The 20511-nt window shown below is 31.7% G+C and overlaps 1 protein-coding gene across 2 annotated transcripts; it reads right to left on the bottom strand.

Annotated features, from left to right (window-relative positions):
- Window positions 1-4012: 4012 nt before the first annotated feature.
- Window positions 4013-8185, bottom strand: LOC106756711 (protein indeterminate-domain 12). Of its 2 annotated transcripts, XM_014639249.2 has the most exons (4): window positions 7844-8185; window positions 7356-7675; window positions 6690-7086; window positions 4013-5053 (listed from the first exon to the last, which is right to left on the bottom strand). In XM_014639249.2, exons 2-4 carry the CDS (start codon window positions 7522-7524, stop codon window positions 4246-4248), a joined length of 1374 nt encoding a protein of 457 aa, XP_014494735.1. In that variant the 5' UTR covers window positions 7525-7675; window positions 7844-8185; the 3' UTR covers window positions 4013-4245. The 2 variants fall into 2 exon arrangements, with proteins under 2 accessions (XP_014494735.1, XP_014494734.1); XM_014639248.2 differs by having other exon boundaries at window positions 7356-8185.
- Window positions 8186-20511: the final 12326 nt, after the last annotated feature.

The raw sequence follows: 20511 nt of genomic DNA, 5'->3' as shown, positions 1-20511 counted from the left end.
TTATTTATTTATTTTCCTTTTTTTCTTTCCTTTTAATTGATTACCACCCTATGCGCCATGGACCACCTTCACACTCTGCACAGATACACATAGATACATAGACATTCACGCTTATAAATTAATTCAGGTTTTATTTCGATACTCTTTACAAAAGGCTCCAATTCTTCGAAACTCTCCATTTTTTCCCTAAAGAAAAAGCAACGAGGAAAATAATTCTTGGAGGTTGACTAATGCTTTGGCCAATAATTAATATGTGCCAACTATTTTCCAATTTAGCTATATCGTAGTTCGTAAAGAATTTTCTGAATTTTTCTTTCTTAAAATTAGATTTAATCATACAAAACTGTAACGAGAGATTTTCAACTATCTTTTTTCATTTGCAATGAAATTCGAAACTCCAACTCAAAACTCTAATTAAACTCAAATAATTATGTTAATTGAATTGTGCGCTGATAGAACAGCATAACATACATGAGTTGTTCTGCTCCTCGTAATGGGCAGCATGTTTTCTTAGATGGGTAAGACAGAGACAAAAGATGTGGATACGAACCTCTGGCATCCAAAACAGCATCACTTTTTTAACATAAGCTGGACAATCTTCATTATTTGATTCCAGCAGACAGAGATTACCCACAAATTATTAACAAATAATGTTTCAAAACCATAATCACAAGCGCCTGTAGGAGAGTATCCTGCTGCTGCCAATTCTGCTCCAAACATTTGGATGAAAAAAATCCTACCAAATCACAATCATTACTGGGTTGAAATTCCACTCCGACAGCCTAAGAAAATGAAAAATGCCATAGAAATATGAATATAAATAAGATTGAGAAAAAAAAAAAAGATAGATGGCTTTTTCCAACAAAATCGAATGAAAGGAAAGGGATCCGTCTGGTGCCATATCCTCCTGTAATTGTCTTCACATAATTACATTCAAACTCGGAAATTTACCAGCAGCAGTGGGCCACCTTTTCGGCTTTTATTTCTCCCATTAGAATCATTGAATTATTATTTCCCTCATTATACTGTGCATGGAGAGAAATCAGATTTTTTTCTAGTGTAAGACTGCTTTTGTTTTTTATCTCCCTCTCTCAAATTTTATTTATCCAACTAAACTTAAACATTGTTACATATAGAAACAGGCAAACGAAAATGGAGTATGATTTTGTGCTGTGATTAAACTTTTCATGTCAGTCTCCGAAAGTTAACTTCTAGGCAGATTTTCATGTTTTTTTTTTAAGAAAATGATGGATGAGGTGATTTCATATTTTTTTTTTTATTTCTTTTAAAAACAGTGGTGGGAAAAATTTAGGAAAAAAAATATAAATTAGGTATATATAATGGAAACTGTGACTAGGATATTAAAAAAAAAATTGTTTGTTTTTTTTTTTTGTGAAATAGTTTTTTTGAAACGTATAGGAAAATAAGAATGAAAAATAAGATAATTTAAGTTAATTATCAAAATAATGAGTTATTTTGAAAAAATATTGTTGTGTACTAACATGATTAATTGTAATTTTTGTAAATAAAATATTTGAAAGGAATTTTACTATTTTTAGTGTATTTAAATATAAATAGACGTTTTTCAGTATTTAATATATTTGTATTTAATTATTTAAATTTTAATGATAGTTTAGGTGATAATTTGTGGATTGACATGTTGCAATTCAACCCTGACAGTGGAATTCTAAGAAGGTATACGTGTTTTAAAAATAAATAGAAATTTTTATTTGGAAAATTATAAAAATATAAAATATAGAAATTTTTAAAATGGAACGAATATATATTTTAATTGTTATTATAATAGGTAGAAACAAATTTGAATGGATTTTAAAACATGGAGTACCACGTATATAAGATTTACAAAAAAAAAAATTAAATAACTTAATTAATTAAGTTTTAAATCAATTAAAATAATGAAATGTATATAAAATTTTGAATGTAAAAACAAAACTAAAAAATAAGTATAGAATTAAAAAATAATTAAAATTGAAAAGATTATATTATTTTTTGTTTGAGCAGAAAAATTAATTAATAACTAGAATTTTTTTTTTTTAACTAGCAAGATTGATAGACATATAATATGTCTTTATTGTCACATGCAAAAATTCCCTTATCTCTTGGAATATTATCTAATGATTATATTTTTTTGGGATTGTTCTCTCAAATTATGTTATGATAATAAAATACACATGATTTTATATGTTGTAATTATTTATTGGAATTTTAGTTAGTAAAAGAATTCAACTTAAAGAAATTATAAATTATAAATGAGTTGCATGAGAAAACTAAACTTGAGATCGATTACTCTACATTTCTACTTGTTGTGATATTATGAGATATGGAAAACAAATTGAGCTCCGGGGGCCATGCACAGTATTTGTAGTGTAGAAAATTATTCTTGAATAAGTCTAATGAAGTAAATAAAAGGCAAAAGTGGTCCACTGCTACAAACTCATTCTATATCCAACTTCCAACTTCAAAACATAACATGTAACGTCCCTTCTGCAATTTCAATGCCCCGTGATACCATGCCAGCACTGCAAATAGTTACGTGTCACTCAAAATTAAATTCATATTTAAAATCACATACAATTTTACCAAAATTATTTTACTTACTAATAATATATATACAGTGGGTCATGAACAATGTTGTAAGTTATACATATGCCTACCAGAAGTTAAGCATCAATTCCTATGTTATTTTTCTTTTATTATTTCAACTATATATCTAATCCAATCCATTAAAGCGAAAACCAAAAAGAAAAATCTAAATGAACTAAAAATACAATTCAGATAAAAATCAATATCTTCCAACCAAGATGTTGTAGTATTGTATTTGTGAAGAAGATGGAAAGAGAGAAAGGTACAGAACTCAGAGCTAACTCGTGAGCTTGAAGGACTACTTAGCAGCCTATAGCTACCACCATCGTAGTCAACAAAGCATGCGCACAGGATTTCACATATAGAGTGTTAATTCGCATAACAAATGCAGGGTTTTCACTGTTAATCTCAAAGTCAATAACAGAAAACATGTCTGCTTGTTGAACCTCGACAAACATATTTGCTTCCCAATAACCCTAACGAATCTTAATCTGTGCTCTGTGTTGGTCATTCCTTGATCTTCCACTTTCAGTCACTGAAATTCTTGAGATTATATATTCAATCTTCTTTTATATATACATACAATTAGTCAAATAGGAGTACATATCGATAATCATAGTGTAAAGAAGAGAAAATGACATAAAGTCTCTAACGTAAGTACTATCCCGACATAAGTGACATGCACATCTGCCTCATCTTCTCTCCATCATCACTGTTTCATTTTCAACGGTCTGCCAATAAAACAAGTACTGAAAAGATGAAAGAAATATTATTCATATGACAATATTTATTATAAAATCAATAAAGAGAGAAGAGTTTATAAATATGACAAAATTAATAAGAAAATAAAAGTGAAAGCAGAAGAAAGCTTACATGTTATATCTATATTATAAAGAAGATTATGGTAGGTACCATTTAATTATACAGAAATTAAGATTGGATAATATTCAAGTTGCAGCTCCCAGTTAATTATAATTCCATGGTGATGCAACTAATTATGAAGAAAATGAAAATTGGAATGTTGAGAGAGAGGGAGGAGTTACTCAGAGATGAAAGTGTGGAGATAAAGATAGGACATAGGCAGCATAACAACAAAAAAACTTAAACAGTAATTTTATTGCATTTGCATTGCATGTGACATCTTGGCTGTTGAATACTGACAAAGAGGGCCAGGCCACCAACACATTCATGCACGCACACAGACCACACACTTTGTCACTATTTTTCCAATGTATCATCCACGTAACATTACCAGGCCACTAAACTTCATCAAACAAACTACATAATTCTCGTTAAAATCTTCATTCAACAAAAGAATCCGTCATTCATTCTACTTCTTCGTCAAGTGTCAGAAACAGGCTTTATATTTAATTACGTATGCAACCAAATTTAACTATGAAAACGCCAAATATATTAATATTCAGGAAAATGACAAAATGGAACTAAAGCATGTTGAGTTGATTTGAATTGAGAGAACAGACTGAAAACTAAAGTCCCGAAGTCTAAAAGGAGGTTGAAAAAATAATGTAAGGTGTTAAAACAAGAACAGATTGACGATTGAAGAGTCAAGGGTGAGGGTTATTATGGCAATGTGTGTTGCCTATTTTACCCTCGTCACATGGAATTATTTTATTGTTTGTGTCAACAATTCCCCCACGTCTCGGGGGCAGTGGTTGTCTCAAGGAAACCGAAAGCTTGTTGGGGCTTGAGAAGCGCGTGGTGGTGATGCTGACGGAGCGGTTGGTGGTACTCTACACCCCCTGCGAACGTCAGCATATCCTTCACGTTCGTGCTAACGTCAACCGCGGCGCCGTCAACTCCGCCGTTAACTTCTGCCGTGAGTCCGAGGAAGTCCCTAGTGAGACGGTCATTCTTGAGGCTACGACCGGGGAATCCTCTTATGTAGCTATCCGGCACCACCAGAGGGTCGAGTTGGCTCGCTGTTCCGAGCTGAGTCACGTGACCCATTGCGGTCTGAGGCCCAACAGCAGCAGGGCCTGGGCCCGTCATGGCAGCGGCTCCAACGGATGCAGCCTTTTGAAGCAACGCAGTGGCTGACATGTATGCTGACGTGGTAGCGCTGGAGGCTTGTGAGGGCACGTGGAGGTTCCCGAAGGGTGAGGTTATCATGCCCTTGTTGGGATGTGGCTGCTCTTGGTGTTGGAGAAGTGAAGAGAGAGTGGGGTTGTGGAAAGTTTGAGATTCTGGCTTGATTTGGAGGGAAGTGGCAATGTTGCTAGGGTTAGGGTTTTCTTGAGACGAGTCCCATTGGTTGAAGCTGGTCATATGGTGGTTTTGGAAGTTCTGTTGTTGGGTTTGGAAAAGAAAGAGGGATTGGAATGGGTTTGTCGTGGTGGTGGCTGCCACGGCTAATTGATTTGCTGATAGTCTTGCACTTTCTTCCGCCAATGCATCACAGAATGCCCTATGAGTTATGAAGCTGTCCTTCCTGCGGTTTCACATCATAAAACATGAAAATGTGTATTATGTTCACAACCCAATAACAAGATCAGAGTATTTTATTAATTTAGAGTGAGCTAGAGTTACTATCTGCATTAACATAGAGCATTAGAAAAATACAGGAACCGGTGAGTGGAAGGCGTGAAGAACTATTGCATTGTTTTGGATTTTATTTGAAAGTGAGGAATGTGAATGTGAATATGAATGGTAGTTTCTATTTTAAGTTAGCATTAACAAGGCTTTCTGAAAGAGATACATTAACAAGTCAAAAAATGCTGGGAACATTTTGTTTTAGGAGATCTATTACTAGCTCTTTGGAGTATGGAATACTGTGTCCCGTTTGAAAAAAGTTGTGGGATATCATGCATGGAAGAGCGAGTCCACAGGGATTGAAGTGTCAAAGGCTTTGGACCAAATCAGTTACTATGTCCTCATTTGGTCAAAATTAAAGTAGGAGAGAGAAATGACTATATACTGACTTACACACGCTTATGCTTTGGTGCATGAAGAAAAAAAAAAATACAGACATAAAGTATAATTTATAAGTATATATTGGTTCCTAGTATTGATGGTTATTGCTTGTCGGGGTGCTTATATTGTTTTGATAATTTAGAGCCTTTGGAGACTAGTTTTCATGCAATGCAAGACACAAAAATATGGAATTGAAGTCGATCCCGATTCCCGGGTGTATATTACTCACTGATGAAGCAAGGATAAAGAAAGCAACTTGGCATGTCTGATAATTTTTGCAGTTTTATCAGATTTCACAATGATGAAAATTGAGAGAAACAATGCACAGCATTCTCAATAAAACAAAATTAAGAGAAGGAGGAAGTCAGAAATCATCACCAATTGTGTCTTTCATATTGGTTTTTTAGTAGACAAAAATAAATCTCCATCATCATTTTCTGAGTATGCAGCCACTTGCACACGCGCAAATGTACATAAAGAGAGAAAGAGAGATTACACATATTCTAGAAGGCAATTGAGCACTATCTGACACACTGAAAATTTTGTATAGTCTAAAGACCTAAACTTTTCCATGGAGATAATAATGCAGAAATAGTAATATATCATCATTATCTTGCCCTTCATGTATGGGCATGCATCACGTTTTTTTTTTTTTTGAAAAATAATTAAAGATTCAAGATTGCTGTTGAGTCACAGACTATACAGTAGATAAAACAGAAGATACGTGAATTGTGCTTTTTTTGGCCATTGCCGCATATTCATTTGGCAGTTTTAGGATTCAGAGATAAGTAAGGTTTAATCTCTCTTGAAATAGAAGCATGTTGTCCCACTTCCATGCTACCTGTGAATGCCGTTCTTATATTCCACGGTGAGTGCTTACCCTTAGCGTGTAAAACCAAAGTACCACTAGGAAATAAATTATTAAAGATATGTGCCTTCTGATATATTATTAAACATGTTTTTCTTTTAAATCTGTGAACTAATAAGTTACAATGGAAATGGAAATCAAACCCATCAAAATTTAAGAAGTCAAAGAAGGAAGGGGTAGACTGGATCGGTTTCGATTTAAGTAAAACATGAATACCAAAGCATGATCGTGTTAAACTGTCAGCGAAATAGAGTATTGTGATTAATAATAGCATGATAATTATTACCTGGAAAAAAGGGTTCCACAGTCACATCTATATTCTCTAGTACCACAGGTTTTTGAGTGAGCTTTCCAATCTGACTGAACCGCATATATCTTTGAGCACTTTTCACATTTCCACTTCTTCTCGCCATGCTTTCTGCAGTAGTGTTTCTTGATTCCTGTAAGATCCCCAAGGGCCCTGGAGGGGTTGTGGTGAACGCATGAAGGTTCAGGGCAAACGTAAGCTTTCTTTTTTACCTCTTTACTGTTCCTTTGCTTCAGCTTCCAGGGGAGGTTATGGCCTCTCCTGTGAAGCTGCAGGTTCTGATCTCTCTGGAAACCCTTGTGACAGATCTCGCAAACAAATCTATTAGTAGCCAAAAGGGTCTTCGGAGATAAGGCTATCACTTCAGCATCTGGGTCTGAAACATACGCACCATCAATTAATATTAATTTAAACTGATCAAGCGAAACATATGCTCCAAACAAATTTATGCTAATTATTTACCAAGTATTGACAGATCACTAACCCAAACAATTTTAAAAATTGACAAAAAATTCAAACTCAACTTCTTATGAAACGAGTCTTTTTGTCTTTGCTCACCACACCAAGGTCGTTCGTTGGTAGAGATATGCATGTTAGAGGCTTGAAAGAACTCGAAATTAATTATGAATTGATGACGAAGTGTACCTGGATTTCCAGGGAGGCTTCTCTTTTTCTTGATCTTTTGAGGTTGTTGTTGAGGAGAAATGTTAGAAAGAGCGTGAGTGAGTCCTCCCAGTTCCTGAAGTTTTGTACCAGAAGAAACACTGGCATCCTCGGACAAAGAAGTTGAATTGGAAATAGCCGTGGGGAACATAGTGCCTTTGAAGAAAACCTCCAACGGGGTGGGAGAGTGAAAAAGAAGAAAAGCGAGATACGATGTTATATTCTCTTGTCTTGGTTTATTTGTCTGTTTTCGAAATCCTAGCTATTTGCTATATTGGTTGGAGAAGGAGCGACTTTTGCACCTGGGAACAGACGAAGAAGATGGTAAGGTAGCTGAGGTACAAGTGTAAAAATTGTTAAAACTTATTGAGGAGGGAGCATGGTAGTGAGGTGGCAGAGAGATGTAGAAAGAGAAAGGAATATAAAATTGATTCTCTTTGTGGTAAATTAATCTCGTGAAGAGAGGTTACATGATGATGGTGGTGGTGGTGTGAGGGTGGTGGGTTATTTTCCAAGTCGCTATCTATCTAAGCCATGGATTGCTTGTCTGAGCAACTCTGCACAACTATTTCAGACACATCTCTCTTTTCTCTCTCTTTTGTAAGTGTGGAATTGATCAAGAGAATCCAGCATGCAATCAAAAGCAGAAGATATTTAATTTCCTAATACAATCTCAATTCCCAATTAGGACTTGGCATCTTTCTTCTTTTCTTTTGGGGAAAGAAGATGAAGAGAGAAATATAAGTTGCATTATGTGTCTGGATATTGTAAATAATAGAGACGAGAAGAAAGGGTGATGATGACAGTGGCAGACTATGTAGGGAGGTGACAAAATGCAAAACACTTCCAAAATCATTTTTATTTTACTTTTTATTTATATAAAATTGACCAAAAGCTTGGGTGGAAAGTGTGGAGAGAGAGAGAGAGAGAGAGAGAGAGAGAGAGAGAGAGAGAGAGAGAGAGAGTGGCACTGCAGCAGCGCAAATACTGGAAAGTATCTTCACCCATCTCATTTTTTATTTTCTTTTCTTTTCTTCTTTATTATTTTTCTCTTTCATGTTAAAATTATAATATTTCTAAATACCATTTTTACGTTTTTACTTTTCTGTGCCTTCCACAAAATATTTTCCATGAATAAAGTTGGAAGACTAACTCTCATGTCAGAATGGTGGTTAGGCAAAATCTTCCTACATGTAAATATATTATAAAATTTGAATTGTTAACATTGCAACTAATTTAATATTCGTCTGAAATTATAGTTAACTGATAAACCATTTTTAAATACATGGTATTCATCGTACAATAAAAAAAAAAAGAGAGGAAGACCATATATAAATTTTGAATGAATCACAATTGCAAAAGTTTTATATCATGACACTATTTAAATTTACTCTCTTTTTAAAGTAATGGTTAAATATCTTTTTATTTATGATTATTTATGTCAAATTAAAATTTGTTTTATTTAAAATTATGATATATTTTGATTTTTAAACATTAATAAATATATTACTTTTAACCTAATTATGTTAAATAATTCTTTATATTAATATTTGAAATTTTTATATCATGTGATATATTTGACACGTTAAAAATTATGATATAATTAGTTTTAAAGAATTATATTCGTTCACTTGTAAGTTGAGAAACTAAAATTGATTATAAATTAAAACAAATTTTAAGTATATTATATGAAATATACCAATCGAAAATAATTATAGACCATTAACAGATTATATTATTTTACATTCTATAATATTTCATATACTACATTAAGTGGTTGTTAATATTGAGATATTAAAACCATATTTAACATGTATCTTTAGTAATACTTTTTTGCATTCTATTAATTTTGTATTTTCTTAAGAATAAGATAGAGAAGAAAAATTCACCTTTTCCTTGTTAAATAAGGGATGAAAATGGTGTAGGGAAAAGTAATAAAGAGTATTATTCTGATTAAGGTTGATTTGAGTAAGGTTGTGAAGTGGGTACTTTCTGGCTTTTTGTTTTGTTACCTTAATAAATAAAGTAGTAAGACACCTAAATCCCAAAAGTGCCTTGAGACGAAGGGAATGATTATTCAAAAAAACATACACATACTTATATTTTGGATAAAAAAAGTAGAATGAGTAATAACCAGAAAAGGTTGTGAAAAATGATTCCCACAACTTTAAATGATCTAGACATTATGATCGTTACATGAAGTTGTAAGAAAATTAATCTAGCATAAAAACGGATTAACATTATGATTTTGGTGGTGGAATTTAACAGAAAGTGGTGAAGGAAAGAAACCCCACTAACGAAATGGAATTTGCAAAATGTCCCTTTTCTTTTACACTACATACCTCTTTTGGATCTCTCTTTATTCGAAACCCATGTCTAAAGCTATGGAAGGATGGACTAAAATGATTATTTCATGCCAAAAACTATTTGTTCCATGGCGTGTAGGAAATAACACCCATCAGCAATTAGACCTCTGCGACCATGCATATCCAGTTTTAGATTTCTTCTTCTATTTATCCTTTCGAATCCTATGTCACTTCCTTTTATCCAAGCTTTTCGAATCTTCAGGAATTTCGATTACATTTCATTTCTCATTAGTTTATTTCTTTCTTCCACACATCGTAATATGCTTATGCTTAAAGGAATCACATGATCTAGCGGTAAAGTCCAAAAAGACGGTGAAAAAATTATGAGGTGAGATTTGCATTCGTATAAATATTAATAACTACATTTATTAATAAAAAAATCTATTTTCATCAACTTTTTTTTTCATGTCTTTTATCATTACTTCATTCATAAATTACAAGGTGAGATTTGCATTTATATTGTTAATATCTTAATTTTAGTAGATCCAAAATCTCAAATACACATCTTATGTATATTTCAAACATGAAACTACACATTAATAGTTGATCCGATAGCGATTAAATAAAAGGTAATATAATACATCCAACAAACAACAAATATTTTGATAGTGATTCAGTTTATTACTTCTAATATGACAAATAGAAATAGTCATCCATGACTAAATAATGTCAAGTTAATAATGAACAATGAATAATGAATAATGAACACATTGTGTTTGCAGTATTGAATGCAACTCTTGTGGCACCTAGTGTGAGTATTCATCTAAAATCCATGTTTTATTGTTCATGCATGCTTCCTTGACTTCCAACTTGTTTACTTCATTAGCATTCCTTCCTGTTAACTTATTTCACACACTTATATTAAAGGTAAAACAAGCACACGATAACTAATACACAAGAAAACGTAAAAGCACACTAGACTTAAGAACAAAAAAGATAAAAGTTATGAAAAAGTTGATTTATTCACCAAAATATGCGTACAAAAACAAGTAAAATCAATCTTTTTCAAGCATCCCTCATGTTCTTCCTTTCTCAACTTCTACACAAACACAATTCTACTCCACTAACACCGTCATATTTCAATAATAAACTTGTAGCCCAACAAAGTTCAAGAGTTGAAACCCATGACCGAAATAATTCATATAATAAAAATCAATATTTGCTTCATTGGAAGCACACTAACAAAAGGACTCTAAATCAAAACATTGATTGCTAAAGAAACTTTTCACAGCTTCTATCATGAGGGATGACCAACAAAATCAACTTTGATAACTATGATTCATGGTGCAGTGCAAATCAATGGATGGTTCACCTTAAAAACAAATCAACTTAAAACGTGCAGTTCGAATCTATCAACTCCTAACAAAAAATATCTCATGGCTGAAACTAACAAAATCAATAAACCAAACCAAAAATTACACTTTTAACCCTATTTTAAATTTAAGTTTATTTAACAAAACTCTCCTATAAACTTAAATTTTTTTCTTCCTTCATCCCAATCAACTTTCTTAATTCCTGAAATGATTTTATAGGTAATGACTTCGTGAATATATCAACTTTTTGCTTTCTACGTGTTGAAGTTCCACACTCCCTTCCTTTACCTTTTCCTGGATGAAATGAAAACAAACATCAATATATTTGCACTTCATCATCTTTGACCTTTTCAATATATCTTTAGCATACCTCTTTTGAGACAAAAAAAAATCTTCTGAGAGCTTGTATTTGGACTTATCTAACACGGTTGTCACCTTTACACACAACCTCCAATATCTCACAGGCTTCCTTTGTTGATGCAGCATTTGCTATTTTTTCGAATCTTGACTCATCTACTGCATTGTAAAGAAAATACAATGTTGATCCATCTCTTGCACGTGTTTTCTTGAACAGGGTTGTATGTACCACCGTTTGATGTTCGTCTTCATTAGGTTCAATGTACTCATTTTCCACCATATCCCAAATGTCTTGGGATCTCAATAACACCTTCATATGTAGGAACCAATTATCATAATTGGTTTTTCTTGTCAATTGTGACACACTTATATCATTGACAACCTTTGTCATCTCTTTCACAAAAAGATCAAGCATTCACTTTTCACGGTGTTTAACTCTTTCCTCTCTCTTATTTTTCTCTCTCGGTACTCAGAGCTTTCTGATACCACTTTGTTAAAAATCTCTCACGCACAAATTTCATTAATTGAATAAGACTATTAAAATAGATGTACAGACTCAATCAAATCAGAATAAAAATAGTCATTGATTGGTTGGACTGTTACGCTACAATATAAAAACAAATCAACTTAAAATGTGTAGTTTGAATCTGTGAACTCCTAACAAAAAATATCCTCTCACCGAAACTAACAAAATTAATAACCAAACCAAAAATTACACTTTTAACTCTAAGTTAAATTTAAGTTTATTTAACATCACCTTCCTTACAATAGGGTGGTGTACGTGGGTAACAAAAAAACAAACACTACCGAATAAATGAAAACAATATATTTTCACGGAGGGGTAGGTTTGAGTTTGTGAAGCACAAGACGAGTTATCCGAGGATTCTTAAATTTCCACTTTAGAATTATATGCTAAGTAATTTAACTTATTAACATACTAAAGTAACAAAAATAAGCTTCAAATGCTACAAATAAATGGATAATAGAAGCTATAAAAGAATACCTCAAAGGAAAGACACAAACAAAATGGGATTTTTCACTTAGTATTGTGACAAAATTTTGCAGTTTCCTTCTACATTCATAATGACCAGCGTTATTCAGTTTCCTTCGCTGCTCACTTTTTGAAGGTTTTTCAGCTTTTGCTAATTTATGGTTCACCAATCCATTAGAGCTTTGAGAACATGGATTTAGGCCTCACCTATCACAAATGAGTTTTTCTGAGTGCTCATAATGAGATATTCTAGAGATTGGAGACGCCTGTGTCTTTTTGGAGATAATATTAGATAGAGTGTTTCTCCCTGCACCTCACCCCTTTCTCCCTGCACCTCCCAAATTACCATTTTATCCTTCCTTTAATAAAAGTCAAATGTAATAATTATTGTATTAATGATTTGTTAACCCCTAATACCTCCCAACTACCAACAACCATCCTGTCTCTGTCTCGTGCTATAAACCCTAAAAACCCTAACACATGCATCTCCTTCTTCTTCGTTCTTGGTTTTTCGTTGTACTTACAGACAAGCATTGAGTTTTCATTGTCGTTGCACTCACAAACATTGAGTTCTCTGTTTCATACTACTAAGTTGACTGATCGGAGTGGTGGTTGCTGGTGTGAGGAAGAAGAACGGTAGCGGTTAGTGGTGCGAGGAAGAAGAAGAAAAGGTCAAAACAGGTTAGTAAAAACGCATTTACGAGTTGCGTTCAGTCCTGCCGCATTTTGAACGGCGTTCGCGCTTAACCGCACTTCGAGTTGCGGTTAAGGCATGCCGCATTTCGAACAGCGTTTTCTTGCAGCCGCATGTCCGAGTTGCGGCGTTTCCTGCAGCCGCATGTCGGAGTTGCGGCGCCACCCAACCGCATTTCGTGTTGTGGTTAAGTTTGGTCGCACTATGAAGTGCGTTTTTACTGTACATGCATTATTTTTTTCAGCATTTTGTTCGTTATGTGATTGTTCTGTGTTATGGATTATGATTTGATTTATATATATCTGGGATGTGTTATGCATCATGATTTGATCTATATTAGTAGTTTGAAGTTATGGATTATGATTTAAGTTTGAAGTTGAAATTAAAACATGATATAAATTTGAAAGCTGTGGGAATCAAGACACGAACCATGGCCTTTCAGGAGTGAAATCTTATGTCCTGTAGTGTTCTCTTTAGAATTCTCTTATGATATTAGTGTTCGTGAGATAGATCTTATGTCCTGTAGTGTGTTCTCTAGTTTAAAAATGGATTTGATGCACCCCGTGAAGAAGTAAAAGCCTTGTTTCGTGAGATAGATTTCTCTGTTTCCTTTACTGTTAATACGAAATATGGCTTGGTTTATGACACTTTGTTTAGAACAATTTTGTTCTTCAGCATCTATAGTTAGGTTCTGTAAGTTTTAAATTATATTAACTTGTAACATATTAATTTTATATTATTATTATATATTAGTGTATTTTCTGATTGTGATATATTAAGAAAATAATATTTTCTAGATATAACTTAGATGTATTGTAATTTAGGATTACTTCCAAAAAAAAATTATTTTTACGATATATTTTTAATAAAATTTAATTATTAATTATTTATACCATAAGCATTACCCATTATGATTCAATTACTAATATTAAGTTTCCAGGTTCAATTACAAGATGATTGTCCGTTACCCATGGTGGACATCATTTCCTCAAGCCATTGTTACCCAGAGGCGCGAGCATGGTCAATATTTTATATACATAGGATGCAATCATTTATGGCCTTAATGGGAACTAATCAAAGTTATGTAGATCTTGGAGAAGATTGAAATGAAGTTTGTTATGTACCAATTTAATATATTTCATTTGTAAAGTTTTTTTTTTTGTACAACCGACTACAACGGTAATGCAAATTTTAGAAGTCTTTTTGGAGGACATAATGTTGTGATATCGTAAATAACATTTTCAAATATATTATAAACATTTAAAATATATAATCAGTTAACTTTTTGAAATTATAAATTATCTAAAGATTAATAAAAATAAAACTATTTTAATTTCTTCTAAAATTATATACTTGTTTTATTTGTATTTTAAAAGATATTTACGGACGAAATAAAGGACTTTGCATACTTGAATCTTCGTCATATTTTCTTCAAAAAAAAAATAAGAGAACCAGATAGAATGTGAATTCAATGTAAAAAATAACAAATTCAATTTTATTCTATAATTATTCTTTGGAATAAGTTGATAGAATGCGAGGATTTGAATAAACATAAAAAAACGAAAATTCAATATAAAAAATAGCATATGATGAAAATAAGCAAAATGAAATCATCAGTTTAATATTATTATAAAAAAACATAAAATATACATAACTAAACATCACATAAAAAAATAAACATATATGAATCTGTCCCTTCAAGAAAATGATGCTCGTCCACGCACATGACGAGCACTTCTACCAGTAGTAGCATCATCGTACTCCTCAACAGATCTACGAGCAACCTGTAATGTCTGATTAGTTTGTTCATAGACTACAACGTTCTCTGCGACGTGTTGACAGCTTAACATGCCCTGCAACATCTTGATGACACGCCTCATACCACCCTGAAATCAAAATAACCAAATAAATAAATTAACTATGTAAACCAAAATTGATATAATAAACAATCACACTTAGTTTCTTATTGTACTAATTTATTAATTAGTTTTATCCATGAATTTTCTTTTTCCTTTACCTATTTTTTGGTATGTAAGTTTAATATTATATATGTGTCCAATTGCTATTTTTTCTCTTTTATTATTAATAATAAAATCTGTGAACAATTCCGTTGATAATAAAAAAATAGAGACGAACTTAATTTCATAGGTATAATTCAGCTTTTTCTTGGAATGTTCTGACATGCATGAAAACTCAATTTAAACATGTTGAACGAGAAGACATTACAATAGAGAATAATGTACCTAACTGATTAGTTTATCTTGTTTTTTTGACTAATGAGAGATATGAGCTCTTTCAGGTAGGTATACTGAGTTACATTAATTTCTCCCAAAAATCTTGCAGGGAATTGAGAAATTGACATGCTAGTTAGTTAATTTAATTTGTTGAGAACTCTGAATACTGGCTTCAAGATAATGATGGCTGGAGCAAGCATGGTCATATATTTTGACTACTCAACTTAGATCCTAATTTGAGATGGGCGCCTAACTTTTATCGTTTTGTGTAGAAACTTTCTGGTTTTGATCACTCTATAACTAGGCCTTCTACCCAGATAAAAACAGAACAGTTTTCCTCCATAGATATATTCTCTTGTTTTTTCAATAAAAATGTTGTGTATTAGGTTACAAAGAGAGTGATTGAAGTAAAAGTAAAAAACCAAATTCTAGTATTACATTGATGAGGCAAGTCAGCCCATCAACATTGGCATACATATATAGTCAATTCTACAAAACTGTGTATAGAAGATGTTCCAGATGAAGGTTTAGTTCACATATGCTGAGTGAAACACAACACACGCATGGAAAAAAACATAGTGACGTGTAAGTGAAAATTACTCCATCATGACTATTGCAAAAGCTTCCAAATAATGTGATGTTTTTGGAAAATGAATTACAAATCCAAGTCAAGTCACTCAAAAGATGTTAGCCCTTAATAATTGAGATGTGAATGTTAGTGTTGAGTTTCATCTTAATTAAATATCTAATAGATATATAAACTACACCTTAATTAATAATTGAGATAGGTAATATTGGACACATATATGCGTATCTACCAAACTACTGAAAACAGTGGAGACCTCCTGCGCAAGAAGAAAGATACATTATAAATTTGAATATTTGATTAGATTTTGTTATCTTGAAAGTAACTGTGACTAAATGAAGTTATAGAGGTAGAAAATAAGAGTGTTAGATTTTGATGCAGTGTTGTTGGAGTTGTCTGCAATATTGTGCAGAGAAAGAGAGAGAATTTATGAGTGGAAAGGAATAGTTGATCTCCATGCGGGCCATACCTTATTCACGGGTTCCTCTATTTCAAGATTCCCCTATCATCAATTTTTCTAACTACCTTTCCCAATCTACCCTTCCTCTCGTTAAATATCTAAATTTCTCAAATTCAATTCATACTAATATAAATTATATTATTTTAAGCTTATTTAAATATATTTTTCAAATTCAAATTCATAAATTTTAGATTTTAAAAATTCAAATATATTTAGTATGATATGATATAATCTACATATATTTTGAGTGATACCACAGAGCCTCTGCTTCAATTTTTGCTTTCATTTACCAAATAAACCAACAATTAAAGTGTGTTTGGTTTAATCACGAGAATTATTTTAACATAAAGATGCATAGTGACTATTAAGAAAAACTTGATTTTGTTATAAAACTACTAGAAGGGATAAAATGCAACTTTTGTGTTATAAGTTGAAATTTTCAAAATTTTGGTTTGATTAAAAGTTGTACAAACCTTCACACTAAATCTCATAGTCAACTTGCTTTTAGAGTAAAAGTGAATTACTTACTTACAAAGTCAATTTTATAAATATCATACTAATTTGAGAGAATAGTCAATTGAGTTAAACGACCAATTGGCCTCAGTAATGAAGTAGATGGGCTACCAAATGGGCTTTACAAATGTCGGCCCATTAATTCAAGGGAACTGTTACCGCATATCCTTACATGTCTTTTTGTTTGTGTTGGTTAATATTAAGCTCCAAACATATCTTCAATTTTTGTAAACAAAATAATGTATTTGGTATAAATCAACTAAAAAGAGTCATATAGTAAAAATTGTAATAAAGACGTGGCTTCTAATTTTTGTGATTGCAAGCTTATCTTAATTTGGTTATGGGCCTTGGTGAACCGAAGATCTTTCTACACTCCCATAGCATTAGTGAAATGTCTTTAACACCCTTCACCCCTGTGCCACTCCTTTACCCCCTTTTCACACTGTGCACTTTTTTCATTTTAAATTATACAATAAAAAATATAAATGTATATTACAAATTGTATAATAATTTTTTTTGAAAGATATGGAGTGCAAAAAGAAATTCTCTGTCAATAAATAAAAAATATGTCACGTTTTAGTTGCTTTTTATTATTCATATGTTTCTTTTTTTAAAAAAAGGTGTTCAAGGTTGGATTGGATATAACTTATAAACCCATTATCCCAACTAGTAAAAAAAAATGTCTGTTTGGGTGAAATTAAGTTAAGTTTCTGCATTCGTTTTTTAATGCTAAATTCAATTTAATTTAATTTATTTTTGGACGGATACCACTGGACTCATCAATTGAATCATTATTTTGAAAAAAATAAATTAGAAATTGTAATTTTTACGTTTTTATTTAATTAAAACATGTTTATAAATATTAATTTAAGATTTCCATTAAGTAAAAAAAATATATATCTAATTTGTCTAAATTAATTTAAACGTAAAAGAAAAACATAATACATTTATCTAAATTAACAAGTTATAATCATAAAATGATTATTAATAAAAAAAATATGTAATCTAAACGTGTTCTACCAATAAATTTCAAGAGTCAACCAATATTTAATATCCTCTGTCTTTTTTATCAACATTTCTAATGGAATTCATATAACAATCATTCAAATGTTTACTCAGATTAGTAATATCGCACTTCCTACTATTAGTGTTATATGACTTGTCATAATATAAATTTGCAAAATTGTTACCATGTACCATATTTTAATGAATGGAAATCTTTGAAAAAGTCTTTCTAAGTTTTCTCTTAAGTCCATGGTATGGTTCAAATGACTTTATATGTGTAGAAACAAGTAGCATGGATGGCTATTGAGCTTTAACTTATGCATAAGTGGAACCTTCAAGGAGGATGATACTAGTGGTCAAGAGCTTCAAACGTCCATATTTCCTATTCTAGTAGTCAGTCCAATACAACTAAACTTTTTCAATTGTGTGAACACTAAAATAATAAAAAAATTACCAAAACATTCAATCACTTTTTGATTCATATAACAATAATCACTAATAATCAACAAAAGAATAATTAGAAATCAAAACTATCACAATCCACCTACCACATCCATCTAATAAAGTGCAAAAACCACAATAGGATTTCGAAATACATGTTTTTACTTTTTGTTCATGATGATATGATTCTACTCAGAAAAGAGTACAATCGTTTCTGAATTTGAATCTTCAAGAAATACAATAAAAATAAATTATACAAAAATGTGAAATAAGACAGGGATGACCATATCACAATCTAGCAAATTGATAAGTTAAGTGAAAATTTATCATAAAGATGTTAACTTTTTATAAGAATCAGAGTTCTAATCCAAGAACCAAGAAAGTCTTATCTCAAAGAATGCAATACATATATAGGCACATAAGTTTAAGAAAACATTGAAATCCTAAAGTAAAGCTCAAAGTCCAAAACACATAAAACAAAAATTACAAATGCAAACTTTCCTCTAGCGAGGTGACTCGCCCAACGAACACAAAGAGACTCGCCCAATGAATTTAACATTATGTAAAATTAAAATAAAACTATAATTTATTTAATTTTCTAAATTATTCTTCAATTGTGTTCATGATCTTCATGTTCTTTAAGTTTCTCCTTCCTAGAAGATTATAAGATTCAAATAAATGTGTTTTTATCTTTGATCTTGCCATTGATTCTTTGGATTGCAAATGTTTTTCCTCAAGTTTCTTCTCATACATGTTTAAAAGATAGTCTTTTATCATAACCTCCTTCTTGAAGAGGATTTGTCTTCAAATTCGTATAACTTGAGATTCCTTATCACTGATGTGATGAGGAGGATGAGCATGTATTCTTGCAAATTATAAGTAAAACATTAACAAAGCAATAAAGGGTGATGAAGAAGGAAGATAATGTTTTAATGGAAAACAACAAAAAATTAATATGTTAAACATCTTAGTTAAAACAAAGTTTTAAGATGAAATTATATTGAAGAAAAAATAACATAGGCAAACCACACAAAGGTAAAAAGAAAGGGAAAATGACGAAGACAAATAAAAGAGAGAGCTAAAACTGCAAATTGGTGATCTGGCATTAGAGAAACTGTAGCCATATAGACAAAATCCTGTGGCTCTTAGAAAGAATAAAAAACTGAGCATAAGGTTCTTCGAACCATTTGAAGTAGTGGAAAAGATTGATACAATTGCTTATAAATTAAAGCTTTATAATTAATACAACTAGAATTCATCCTGTTTTTCACATTTCATTTCTCAAAATGTTTGTGAGAAATCAGTCTAAACAATACTTACCTTTACCTTTGATTAGTAATGATTGTCATAAGTCCAATGAAAGTGCTAGATAAAAGAGTCATAAATTGTAATTCTACTGAAATACAACAAGTGTTGATGTAATGACAATCTACTGAACCTAATGAAGGTACTTGGTAAGACCTTGATAAATTTTAACAAGCTTATCCTCAATTCAACCTTGAGGACAAGATTGCTATTAAAGAAAAGGATATTGTAACAAGTGAATTGAATGACATGGGAAAATCAATTGCATGGAGGAGACACGTGAAAGGAGAACCTCCAAGAAAGACACATGGAGAAGCTTGAGATCACATAGGGAGAATGTATAATTAAGGTATTTCGTTCAGTGAAAGCGATATGAACTTAGTATGAATATCCTTTCTGTCTCTCAGCTGATTTCTCCCCAATTATCTTTTCTATGAAAATCAATTCTCATTCCCATATCCTTTCTCTTCAAGTGGAATCATCTAGATTGGTGGAATACGTAATAGAAAATTTCAAATTATTTCTATTGCATTTTATACTATTACATTTCGTTTTTGTGTGACATTCTGATTATAATTCGTTGATTTCCGTTATAAATAAAATTTCCTGATGCAAAAGTTAACCATGTAACAACAAATAATTAAGAAGTAACAAACCAGACACAATCCTAGTTTCTCTCTATGACCCCTTTGGAAAAAACCCATCACAATCCTAGAACCACGAACATAATATCAAATTTTAAGGAATTGTCCAATCTCTTCTCTTGGTTGTTTTGTGATGAGATGACCTCAAAATAGAAAGAAATACATTAACTAAGCAATAATTTTTCTTTTGATATTTTTTTTACAAATTATGTGCTTTTCTATTGTCTGT

The sequence above is a fragment of the Vigna radiata genome, chromosome 3 (assembly GCF_000741045.1).
Source record: "Vigna radiata var. radiata cultivar VC1973A chromosome 3, Vradiata_ver6, whole genome shotgun sequence".
Classification (NCBI taxonomy): domain Eukaryota; kingdom Viridiplantae; phylum Streptophyta; class Magnoliopsida; order Fabales; family Fabaceae; genus Vigna; species Vigna radiata.
Note: the sequence above shows the minus strand (reverse complement) of the source record. Positions and strands in the feature narration are given on the sequence as shown.

What these genes read in the sequence shown, in the direction of transcription:
- LOC106756711 (XM_014639248.2), bottom strand. Translation starts at nt 7,524, where the DNA reads ATGTTCCCCACGGCTATTTCCAATTCAACTTCTTTGTCCGAGGATGCC. An exon ending in AAGCCTCCCTGGAAATCCAG is followed by an intron (nt 7,087 to 7,355) that starts GTACACTTCGTC and finishes CGTATGTTTCAG; the next exon opens with ACCCAGATGCTGAAGTGATA. An exon ending in TGTGGAACCCTTTTTTCCAG is followed by an intron (nt 5,054 to 6,689) that starts GTAATAATTATC and finishes GTGAAACCGCAG; the next exon opens with GAAGGACAGCTTCATAACTC.